Below are 12719 nucleotides of genomic sequence, written 5' to 3' on the forward strand. Positions count from 1 at the left end.
GTGTTTAATCCCATTTACAGCTGAGATGAGGCAACAGGCACATTGAGGTTAAGTAACCCCAAGTCACGCAGCAGTAAGTGGCAGAGCCAGGTCACAGAAGATATCAAGATCGGGTCTAATATTTAATAGCTGCAGAGTTGGACTACAGGGGAGGAAGCTGGGTCAATATTGGGGTTCCCATAGCTGAACCCCTCCTAGGTTGGCAGATGGAGATACTAAGGCCCAAGGGGGGAAGGCCCTTAGTCAAGGGTCACTCAGGATACCAGGACTCCTTATAGAGCCCCAAGGTACTAGACAGAATATAGTGTAAAATGGCTGTCCTGGGCATGTAAGATCCCACCGATTTTGGCATCAGGAAGAGTTGGGTTTGAATCCTTCCCTGCCCCTTCCCAGCTGTATGACTGTGGCAAGTCACTTCACTTCTCCGAACTTCCTTGTCTTCATATGTCAAATGGGGAAACTAAGTAGTACCTACCCAATGAAGTTGTTGTCACAATTCAGACAGAGAATTCAGATAAAGTAAATATCACAAATTGGAAGCCCTTAGTTTGATTCCAGCCTACAGAGAAACTTTGTTTAGCTTGAAAAAATAAGCCAATATTTAAAAATAATGAAATTTAGCCCTAGCCAGTTTGCTCAGTGGATAGAGCATCAGCCTGCAGACTGAAGGGTCCTGGGATTGATTCTGGTCAAGGGCACGTACCTTGGTTGCAGGCTCAATCCCCAACCCTGGTTGAGGCACGTACGGGAGGCAACCAATGAATGTGACATCGATGTTTCTCTATCTTTCCCCTTCCCTTCTACTCTCTAAACGTTAATGGAAAAATATCCTCATATATATATGAAACGTAAAACCTACTGCAATGCTAAAAAGTGAGATGCATTTCCTTTGTGTTAGGAACAAGACAAGGATGCCTTCTATTATTACATCACCATTATATTGGAGACCTAGCCAAAGCAATAAGGCAAGAAAAAGAAATAAATGGTATAAGGATCAGAAAGGGTGAAATAGTAGCAAGATCAATATACTGTGTTCCCATATCCAGAAGCACTTAGGAAATTTAATTAAAATTAGAAGATTTGCCCAGCCAGTGTTGCTCAGTGGTTGAACGTTGACCTATGAACCAGGAGGTCACAGTTCCATTCCCAGTCAGGACACATGCCTGGGTTGCAGGCTTGATCCCCAGTGGGGGTGTGCAGGAGGTAGCCAATCAATGATTCTCATCCTTGATGTTTCTATTTCTCTCTTCCTCTTCCTTTCTGAAATAAATAAAAATATATTTAAAAAATAAAATTGGGAGATTTCATCTAAAAATATGGATTTCTGTCTTCTAAAATTAAAATTGGGATATCTCACAGTGGGGAGCAGTCAGGTGAAGCTGCTAGCCAGTCCCTTTCCATGGGCACATGAATTCCACATGGCCATAGTTACCACTCTTCACTGTTTTCTCCCTGACATTGCAGCTGAATATTGATTGCTACTTACTATACTTACGTTGATTTATCTAAGAGGAGAGAAATATTTCTAATTTCCCATGTCTCTCAAAAGTGGGAGAACAAGATGACTAGAGAGAATCACATGATTTTTCATGCTCCTAGACCACTTCACTCATCCATCTTACTGTCTGGACGCTGGGGGTATATGACTTGAGAAACTGTGTAAGTCCTGCTTCCTTTTCTCCCTTCCCCTTCCTCTGTCTGCCTCTAAGCTAGCTGGCCTCTGTTTTTCTAGCAATAAATGTGGGGAATTGAGTTGTTAATAACTTTACTGTCTACTAAGTGTTAAGCCCTGTGCACTGTGCTTTATTTACTTGTCACTGAGTCCTCAAGACACCCCTTAGAAACAAGCTCTCATCATTCTCAGTTTACAGATGGGAAAACCAAGGCTCAGAGAGGTGTAGCAACTTACCTAAGGACTTAAAGCTGTAATGTGTAAATCTGGGCTTCAGACCTAGGACTCCAAAGTTCCTGCCTGGTCTTAGGATTTCTAAAGCTCTCACCTGCTCAGATAAGCCAGGGTTTTATTTGGACCACTTCTTTGGACCAACCCCTGTTCATCTCCTTGGTCACCACGATCCTGTCCAGGCTGCCTCTTTTGCATGGGTGACTGTATCAGTCTCTCTTTGGTCTCCCTGTTTCCCCCCACCCTGCCATAATCCATTCTCTTGGACTGCAGTCTTCGGGATCTTTCTAGAGCCTGAATCAGATTATGCCACTTTCCTGTTTAAAACCCTCTAGTGGCTTTTGATCCCTTCCAGAGTGAAATATAAAGTTTTCCCTGTAGATCTCAAGTTCTACATGATGCAGCCCTCGTCTCCTACCATCCTTCTTCTTTCACTCCAGCCACACCTGCCCTCTTGCTGCTCCTCCATCATATAAGCTAGTTCCTGCCTTAGGGCCTTTGCACTTGCCGCTCCTTCTGTCTAGAATGTCTTCCCCTTAGATTTTCACATGGCTGGCTCACACTCCATTCACCTTTGTCCAAAAGTCATTCCCTCTGAGAGGCCTTCTCTGGACAATCTGTCTAAAATAGCTCCCATCCCACCACCATCATACTCTAGTATTCATCATCCCTGACATTATGTTAGACATTTCTTTATTGTCTGTTTCCCTCATTAAAAATAAAAGGTCCACAAGGACAAGGTTTTTTGTCTGTTTTATTCACTGATATTTATGTAGTGCCTAGAACTGTCCAGGATTTGCCCAATCAATATTTCCTGAGTGAATGAACAACAGCACTTTGAGAGAACAAGACTCATTCTACCCATCTCCTTCTCTTGTCCCACAGAGGTCAAGGGTTTTTCCCAGTAAGATCTGCCATGTAGTCTGAGAAATGCTGACCCCAAACTCTGGAAGTTAATGTTTGATATAAAGGACACTTCCATTTTCAGAGGGAGCTAAAAATATCTGGGACAAATGACAGGTGGTGGCTTGAAAGTCTCAGTTGGCAGAGCAGGTATCCTGTGAGGCCCAGGAGAACTGGTTGGACCAGTTTTGTCTCCCCTGGGGAGGAAGGAGTAGAGGCAACTACAGGTGCTCCCAAGCCCCAGGGCTTCCAGCAAGTGACCCTCAGGGATTCTCAAGGACTTGAAGGGTGGTAGCCTCTCTACCCCCCCGACCCCCCAGCCCCCAGGTTAGCAGATTCCATCTCAGAGTTGAGAGTGACCCCCTACTTGCCAAGGATGGCTGATGCATGTTCAGGCACAGAACTCTGAGGCAGGAGGCAGAGTCCCAACTTCAGGGTCTTGAGCCCTTTGTAGAATCAGAATAAACAGACCCAGAAAAGGAAAGGGTCTTGCCCAAGGTTTCATTATGGCAAGAATGAGTCCAGACCCAGTTCTCCTGCCCCCAGGTCACTTCTACCTCAGTCTATTCATTTATTCATTTGACAGGTATTTATTGAACACCTACTAAATACTGGATATAGTTCTGGCATTGATGATACACCTTAAACCAAACAATGATCTGTGGAGATCCCCTGTTGAAGAAGCAGAACATAAACAACAAAGTAAATAAGCAAGTTATATGATATGCTAGAAGGTGCTGAGTATTGCAGAAAAAGAAAAAATAGAGGAGAGGTTTTGGGAATGTAGGCGGGGCCAAGTTGCAGAATTGTATGGATTGGCCTGGAAAACCTCACTGAGAAGGACACATTTGGCTCTCTAGGGCACTGTGCCTGCTGTGTGGCCTGCACATGCTCTGATGAATGGGTATGGTGTAGGCTGTGTAACCCCCCATTAGCTCAGGTACAGGGGCCCCTCCAGTGCGTACTCTCCTCCCACTCCACACGTGCCCCTCTCAGGTTCTGCCAGGTCCCTCCTACCTCTATTCCTCAGGGAGGTCATACATGCTCCCAGGTCCATCACACTTCATTTATTTATGGGCTTTTGGGTGTGTACCTATTTATTACTGGACAAGGGACCTGGCTCTGAGCAGGTCTGCCTAGGACTAGCCAGTAGTAGGTGGGCTCTTGACTTTGTGTAGGAAAGATTTCACAATACGAGTCCAGGTGACTTTGAGAGTACATTTATTAAAGCTGGGCACAATGAAACAAGGAAGGGCTTAACATAGAAGAAGCAACAGGAGAGCCTAGGTGGGGCTGCTTTAGCTCACTGGGAAGTCAGAGGAAAGGGGCCCTTGGAGACAGATTCAGCAGGTTGGTTCAGGGAGTTAGCCCAGGACAAGCTGCCACTGCTCATTGCTCCCCTGATTGCAAGTCTTGTGGGGTCCTTAGATATTCCCTGTGAGGGAAGAGGAGGAGGGAGGGAATGACATGGGGCGTGCTCCCCAGAGGGAGAGCGCACGCTGGGCCCTTTGTCTTTTTTTTTTTTTTTAATATGTTTTTATTGACTCAGAGAGAGGAGGGAGAGGGAGAGAGAGATAGAAACATTAATGATGAGAGAGAATCATTGATGGGCTGCCTCCTGCATGCCCCCTATTGGGGATCGAATGGTGACCTCCTGGTTCATGGGTTGATGCTCAAGCACTGAGCCACACCGGCTGGGTGGGGCCCTTTGTCTTGAGGGTTTTATCTCTCTCTTGCAGGTGGGGAGATGTCAGAGGAAGATTTCAGCAAAATATTTATTAGTTTTCCAGGTGTGGCCTTCCAGGGTCGCGGTCTCTACTGATTGGTCCGCACCAGAGCAGGGTTCATTGACCATTGCAGCTGGTCTTGGTGTCACCCACCTGGTTTTGCTGCTTTTCTGGACCTGGAGCTGAAATACCACTGAGGCCTAGATGTTATCTCTAGGGAGGTGACCTATATCTGGCTGTAAATTGCTTGGCCAGTTTATTCAGATATTTATTTCAGTTTCCCCATTCTATTTGCCAAGGAATTTTCCTAGCTTCTTACTATCCTGCCTCATAATCATTCATTCATTTGGATGTAGGCAAAATAGCATAGGGCTCAGCAGTTTGTCTTTACAGTTAGAATTCAGCTCTCTCTGCTCTTACAAGCTTTCTGCCCTTACAAGTGTGACCTTGGGCAAGCTGTTTAACTTTTCTGTTTCTCCAGCACCTACTGTATAAAACAAGGACAATAATAATGCCCACTTAATGCAGTTGTTTTGCAGGCTAAATGAGCATGTAAATGTTCAGCTCAGTGTCTTGCTTACCATGAAGTGCTCAATAAAGATTAAAACAAATTTTTTTTTTTTAATTTGAGGGAGAGAGTGAGAGAAACATGGATGTGAGAGAGAAACATTGATCAGTTGCCTCTCTGAGGCACCTGACCAGGGATTGAACCTGCAACCTTGGGTACACCCAGACCAGGAATGGAACCTGCGACCTTTTGGTGCACAGGATGCTGCCCAACCAACTGAGCGACACTGGCCAGGGCCCTCTTGACATGTTTTTAAAGAAAGTTACAAATACATGGCTTTAACCATGTGACCTTGGGCACTTCCTACTTCTGTGGGCCTCAGTTTCCCCAACTGTAAAGTGAAGATGGTATAGTAATGCTTATTTCATGGGGTGTGGGTGAATGGAGATAAGATGGGATTTTTGTATGCAAAGGTACTTTGCAAACAAAAGAAATGTGTTTCTTTTGCTGCTCTTATGAGATAACATTTTAAAATTGTGATATAACATGTATTTAGTAAAGTATACAAGGTATATAAAGGGCAGTGATCTTAAGTATAAAGACAGATAAATTTGTATGTACCTATGTGAACACCACTGGATCATGATATAGAACCTGTCTAGCACCTCACAAGGGCCATACTGCCTGGGCTACACCACCCTCAGAGGTGACCCCTAATCTGATTCCTATCACCATAGATTTGTCTTGCCTGGTTTTGAATTTTGTATTAATGGAATTGTACAGGCCCTTTGTGTTTGATTTCTTTCACTCAGCATATCTGTGAGTCATCCAAGTCGTTGTATGCAATGGTCATTCTTTTCACATACTTTTAAATTAGCTAATACCTGTCAGTCACAGTTTGAAAAGGTTGTGTATTTGCCCAAGAGACCAGAAAAATAAAACCCAGGGCTCTGCAGTATGGAGCCAGTTCATCCTGTGAATCTCTGCTAAGGCAGCTGGATCCTCAGCCAGGATGGCAGTTACCTTGCCCAAATGCCACCACTTCCAATCCCACACTCTAGGCCAGTGATGGGCAACCTTTTGAGCTAGGTGTGTCAAACTTCGCCAAAAAACTGAGCATAACTCGAGTAGTGTGTCACTTTGAGGAAAAAACTAACTCCAAGACTCTAGTCACAAATGTTTCATCCTCAGGAGCAGCAAATGTTTCATCCTCAGCATGCGGCCGCGTGTCAGTGCTGACACGCGTGTCATAGGTTCACCATCACTGCTCTAGGCAGACATCACAAATCTATCTCAGCACATTATTACAGGGAGTCCTGATGCAGCCTCAAAATTCTTCTCAACCCAGCAATCCAAGTGATTCACACCAATTGATTTGGGTTGATAATTAAGGTAAAATGAGTGTTGCCCAGCTTGTGTGGCTCAGTGGTTGAGCACTGACCTATGAACCAGGAGGTCACAGGTTCCATTCCCAGTTAGGGCACATGCCTGGATTGTGGGCTCGATCCTCAGTGTGGGGCATGCAGGAGTCAGCCGATGCTGATTCTCTCTCATCATGGGTGTTCTGTCTCTCCCTCTCACTTCCTCTGTGAAAAAAAAAAAAAAAAGATAAAATGAGTGTTCTGCTATCATATCCCCAAGATGTTTGTCTGGGCTCCCAAAGTTATGACAAGGGTAAGGTGACCAGACATGCCGCTTTTGGCGGGACAGTCCCGATTTTTAACAATTTGTCCCGCGTCCCGCAGCGTTTTAAAAAAGTCCCGATTTTTGGAAAGAATGCACGACAGGCTAGGGAACGGCGGGAGAACAGGAAGGGAATATATGGTTTTCGGCGGCCATGTGGCTATTTAGCCAGGATATGAGTTTTATATTGTTTTTGGTAATTTTATAATGTTAAACTTTAATAATAACAAATAATTGTTGAGAACTGATTATCGAGAACTGCTTATCAAAGTTCGCATTGTTGATCAGTTGTTAGAATTCGACCACCATTGTTTGGACTTAATGAACAATGGCATTTTTTGGGATTGGCAACGACGAAAACATTTTGTAACTGTTTCTCAGACGATACACATCGTACTGCGTGCTAGTAAGCTAGTTAAGCAAGTGATGTCATTACAAATCAGCTATTCAGATAATTTAGGTAAGTTATTTATTTATTTATTTATTTCATAAATACATAAATTTTCTTGAATTTAGCAGACAGTACTCATATTATTTATATTTTATAGTGGCGGCAAAAAGTCTAGTGCTGGCCTTGAAAGTGACATGACTTACGTTACGGCAAATTCAGAGGAAAAATAATACAAGTTAGTATTTAGAAAGAAATATAGGATTAAAATAATTTTTAAAATATAGTTACTTTATATCAATCAAATTAATTTAATTTATAAACTAACAATAAAATATGTTCATGTAATTATGTACCTACTTACTGTGTTTTTAAGCAATATGTATATCATAATTTATAATATAATTTTAAATTATTTTTTTTAGATTTTTAACATGAGTAAGAAAAGAGGATGCAAATTCAACGATGATCTAAGAAGTGAATTTCCTTTTATTAAAAAAACCAAAAGCGATTACAATATAGACCAAATTTTTAATCAAGAAAACCGCCCCCCCCCCCCCCCCCCCCCCCCCCCGCCAGGCCGAAACCGGTTTGGCTCAGTGGATAGAGCGTCGACCTGCGGACTCAAGGGTCCCAGGTTCGATTCTGGTCAAGGGCATGTACCTTGGTTGCGGGCACATCCCCAGTAGGGGGTGTGCAAGAGGCAGCTGATCAATGTTTCTCTCTCATCGATGTTTCTAACTCTCTATCCCTCTCTCTTCCTCTCTGTAAAAAATCAATTAAGTATATTAAAACCCCCCCCCCCCATCAATGGTGTCCCGCATTACCAATGTTAAAATCCGGTCACCTTAGACAAGGGGCTCCACTATCATCCTCAGTTTACACCCCCCCCCCCCCCCCCCCCCGCCCAGCAATATAAGACTGATGGTGATAAGGCCTACAGGATGTGCCTATTTTTAAAAAATATGTTTTTATTGATTTTTTGAGAGAAAGATTATATATATATATATATATATATATATATATATATATAGAGAGAGAGAGAGAGAGAGAGAGAGAGAGAGAGAGAGAAATATACACATGCCCTCTACTGGGGATTGAGCCCCAACTCTGACCAGGAATCGAACTGGCAACCTCTTGGTGCATGGGACAATGCTCAACTAACTGAACCACACCAGCCAGGGCAGGGGCTTCCTATTCATATATTCTTTGGTTCATGGTTCAAGCCCAACAAGTGTTTTTCACCTGTATGCCTGGTTGCAGCATGACTTAGATAAGAGGGGAGGAGGCCCTGGCCAGGTGGCTCAGTTGGTAGGAGCGTCCTCCTGTTGCTTATTCAATTCCCAGTCAGGGCACATACCTAGGTTGCAGGTTCAATCCCTGGTCCCTGTGTGTATGGGAGGCAACCAATCCATGTTACTCTCTCATATTGATGTTTCTCTTCCCTCACCCCCAACCCCTTCCTCTCTCTCCAAGCATATCCTCCAGTGAGGATTAAAAAAAAAAAGAGGGGAGGGGACAGATTGCTTAGATATGGAAGGGTTATTATATCCATAAAGTGGCTTGATTGAAGTCTCTTTGTTTTTATTTTGATAAAAACATTGCAATGTCTTAATTACAAAACAAACACAAGTGTGACATATTTTACAATTTATGTTGCTGTGAATTCTTGATAGTTCTAGCTTGTCTCTCACATTTGAAAAATGTCTTCCATCCTGGAAAGTTGGGTGAAATAAAATCTCCCATTCTCTGAGAATGGGTACTTATATATGCAAGCTGGGATTGTAGCAGATTAAACAAGAACAATATCTGAGAGGTGTTTTTATTCACATCTAGATCATAGTCTGGGGGGTGGGGGGAGACAAGACTCATATGTGAAATAATAAGAGAAAAAGTTCAGTTAAGCTGTCATCTATAATAATAAAAGGGTAATATGGTAATTAGACTGGACAGCTGAATGACCTTCCGGATGTCCAGACATCCTTCCTGATAAAGCCAGGGCCCAGGGGAAGCCAGCCGGGGTCCCAGGTGCCTGCGGGTGGCTGGAGGAGGGATGCCCGGGTCCCAGGTGCCAGAGGGAAGCTGGTATTGGCAGCCGGGGTAAGGAAGGCCTGCTACTCTTGCACGAATTTTCGTGCATCAGGCCTCTAGTTTATTTGAAACTCTGTTCCCAAGCAACTTCACATATTTGAAAGGTTTAGGAAGAATAAAAAAGGCCTTTGAGAAGTCATGTTTTTTTTTCATTGGCAATTGGAGGCTGCAAATTAGAATGGTGGGCTTAGGGAAGTATTGGCTGTTACTCGAGACCTCACTGCTAATGGGTGGGGAAGTGATTCTTGACAGCAAAGGAGAAGGGAAAACAATGAAATGTGGTCTCACATCCAGCTGGGCCTGTGTAATGCAGGAGGTGGAAATGCTCAATATTTCCGCTACTTTTGAAAGTTCTGTGTCACTTACTGGTTTAATTATTGTGCATAATGATGACCCAGAATATGTAGTAATGAACACACATTTTTATTTTCAAAGCTTTTTTTAATTGATTTTTTTTTTAGAGAGAGAGAGAAGTGGGGGAGAGAGAGATAGAATCATCCTTTGGGTGCCTCCTGCTTGCCCCTTACTGGGGATCCAACCAGCGACCTTTTGGTGCATGGGAGGACTCTCAACCAACTGAGCAACACCGGTTGAGCATGAATACACATTTTTGAGCCCCTACTATGCTAGGCCTATGTTAAGTAAGCACTTTTCATTCCCTAGCTTACATAAGCTTTAAGGTGGTCCTGTTATCTGCTCCGGTTTACAGTTTCCACAAGAGAGAGGTACACAGGGTAGAGGATGCAACTTGCCCAAGAAAGTATTTCAAAGAACCTATTAGGTGAATAAAAAATAGAAAGGCATTCCAGGCAGAGGGAACAGCAAATGCAAAGACAGGAATAGTAAGTTAAATTAGTTAATCACTCAATTTCTCAGTCTTGGTTACTCACCTACGAAATCAGAACAGTATTATTTGTCATAGGCTTGTGAGAATTAAATGTGATAATGTATATAAAGTGCTTTTCACGATGCCTGGATCACAGAATGCGCGTAATGTAAATTACAGTGTGTGTTTTTTAAAAAGTTATTTCTCTTTCTGTTCTTCCCCCGCAGAGTGGATTCCCAAGGACACTACATTTCCCAGCATTCCCCCTCGCCCTTTAACCGTAGACAGACCAAACAACTCGCGTCGCCCAGCGCCTCAAGCCGGAAGACTATAGCTTCCCGGCATGCCATGCGCCTCTCTCCATTATATTTGAGGCACAGTCAGCGCGTTGCCCACCGGGAGTTGTAGTAGGCGGCGTGTTGCCCTGACGCCAGCGGAGCCGGGCGTGGGGGCCTATGGGAGGTGGCACGGCCGGGCTCAGCTGCGGGGCGGAGGTGGTGGAGAGGCCTGCGGCGGCTGGGAGCGGCTGGGCCGGGAGCGGGCGCCGGAGCCGAGCCGAGCCGGAGCGGACGGCGCAGGCCGGCGCGGCGAGCAGCAACCATGTCGGTATTTGGGAAGCTGTTCGGGGCGGGAGGGGGTAAGGCTGGCAAGGGCGGCCCGACCCCCCAGGAGGCCATCCAGAGGCTGCGGGACACGGAAGAGATGCTAAGTAAAAAGCAAGAATTTCTGGAGAAGAAGATCGAGCAGGAGCTGACGGCCGCCAAGAAGCACGGCACCAAAAACAAGCGTGGTGAGTCGGCCCGGCTCCCTTAGACTGCCCTCAGCTTCCGGGGCTCGGACTCCACCTTCGTCAGACGCGCACCAGGATCTGCTCGGATCCTGGAATCTCCCCCGTCAGACTCCCTTCAGTGTCTCCCCGAGCCTTGGACTTCTCCACCATCAGACTCTCATTCCAAGCCCTCTCCCCTCAGGCTTTGCCACTCTACCAGGCCCCTTCAGACCCTGTTTTCACAACACTTGACTTCTCTCTCTCTCTTTTCGTTTCCCTTCCGCCTTTCCTTCTCCCTCTGGCCTGCCCTCACCCACCCTTCCCAGGTACTGCCGATTCCCTAACACTTGTCCTTTCCTGGTCCTTCCCCTACCCCTCTGTGGAGTCCATGAGCTGCCCTTGGCTCTTTCCACCCTCTGACTCAGAATTATCCTTGAGAAGCCTCCTTGACGGAGAGGAAAGGGGACTGGGGGAGAGGAGACCCCAGGTTCCGGCTCTGTTCGCTTGCTGAGTGAACTTGAGCAAGTTACTTTTCCTCTTGTCTCATTTTGCCCCATCCGTCAGCCAAGGTTTTGCCTCCATGAGGCCTAAAGTGCTTTCCAGCTCTGTGATTCGCTTCTTGGTGCTTCAGAGCCAGGTCTTACCAGAGTTTCACAGAGGCCAAGCCCTCACCCCGTGACTCACCGCTTCCCCGTCCCTCTATACCAGAAATAAAGATTCCATTCCTCCATTGGCCAGGACTCCTCCCCAGTCCCCACTGCTGTGTTTAAGGGCAGGGATATTGAACCTTGAGACACTTTAATTGTTGTATGGCTTTCTGGGTACGAGCTTTATATTCTTTTTTTCTCTTTTTGCTTTATATTCTTAAGGTGAATGTGAAAATGCTTTAATAATTGTAAAGCAATTTAGACATTTAATCTTTCTTGTTATGGCAATATGAGAGTGAACCATACATAGCCTGAGACCTTTCCCCTAAGAGGGGGCAAAGGTGAGAGGGGTTGAAAAGCTCTATAGATAAGTTACTTAACTTGAACTCTGATAGTCCCTAGCCCTGTGATCTTGAACTAGTTAATTTACCTTTCTGAAAGGAAGATTATGGATTTACAGTGCCCAGCACGTAGTAAGGGCTAAATAGATATTTTCTTCATTTTAACATAAGAACAACATAGCCCATCCTGAGGATGTCCCTTTGTCAATAGTCTACAATTCTTTTGGAATTTTGTGTGCTTTCATAGGGTGAACAAAACACAGCTTCTACTCGAATGAGGGAGAAGACAGAGACAGGAAAATCAATCAAGAAAATATTGTCTAGTTGTGATGTGTAGGGAAGAAATAACTGATGGGGAGTGATGGGGTGGAAATGGGTGTCACTTTAGATAGAGTGGTCAGGGAAGTCCTCTTTGAAAAGGTAAATTTGTTCTTGAGAAGGAACCAGCCCTCGAAAAATCTGGGGGAGGGGCCTTTGGGCCCGGAGGACAGCACAGGAAAAGGCCCAGAGGTTGGCCTGTTTTAAGAAACAGAAGACCTCTGTTTCTGGAATGCAGTCATTGAAGGGCAGAGTGGTGGGAAATAAGGGGGTGGGGAGTGGACCTTGAACTTCCTGGTAAAGAGTTTCTTTCAAGTGATGGAAAGCTGTTGGAGGGTGTTAGGCCTGTCCTAACTGTCATAATTATTGATAATGGTTTTAAAAACACCATCCGGTTGCTCTTTGGAAAACAGACTGGTTGAGGGAGTGAGGGTGGGAGCAGGGAGACCAGTGAGAAGGCAGTTGCAGTCATCTGTTTGTGGCCTAGACTCCAGTTGTAGCTCTGGAGATGGAGAGCAGGATCAGATTTTGCTGTCTCTAGCTTTTTTTTGGGGGGATGACTCTCAGTCAGGAAGGTCCTCTGTTGTTCATGGTAATTAGAGTCATTGTTTTTAC

General features: G+C 44.9%; 1 protein-coding gene across 1 annotated transcript in view; it reads left to right on the plus strand.

Moving 5' to 3' along the window:
* The first annotated feature begins 10470 nt into the window (after window positions 1-10470).
* CHMP4B (charged multivesicular body protein 4B) overlaps window positions 10471-12719 on the plus strand; it is a 40539-nt gene continuing 38290 nt past the window's right edge. Inside the window, exon 1 of the mRNA XM_008149722.3 lies at window positions 10471-10819. Within this exon, the coding sequence (XP_008147944.1) occupies window positions 10630-10819 (190 nt within the window). The 5' untranslated portion in view covers window positions 10471-10629. The remainder of the gene's footprint in view (window positions 10820-12719) is intronic.

This window comes from Eptesicus fuscus, chromosome 12 (assembly GCF_027574615.1).
Source record: "Eptesicus fuscus isolate TK198812 chromosome 12, DD_ASM_mEF_20220401, whole genome shotgun sequence".
NCBI classification, from domain to species: Eukaryota; Metazoa; Chordata; class Mammalia; order Chiroptera; family Vespertilionidae; genus Eptesicus; species Eptesicus fuscus.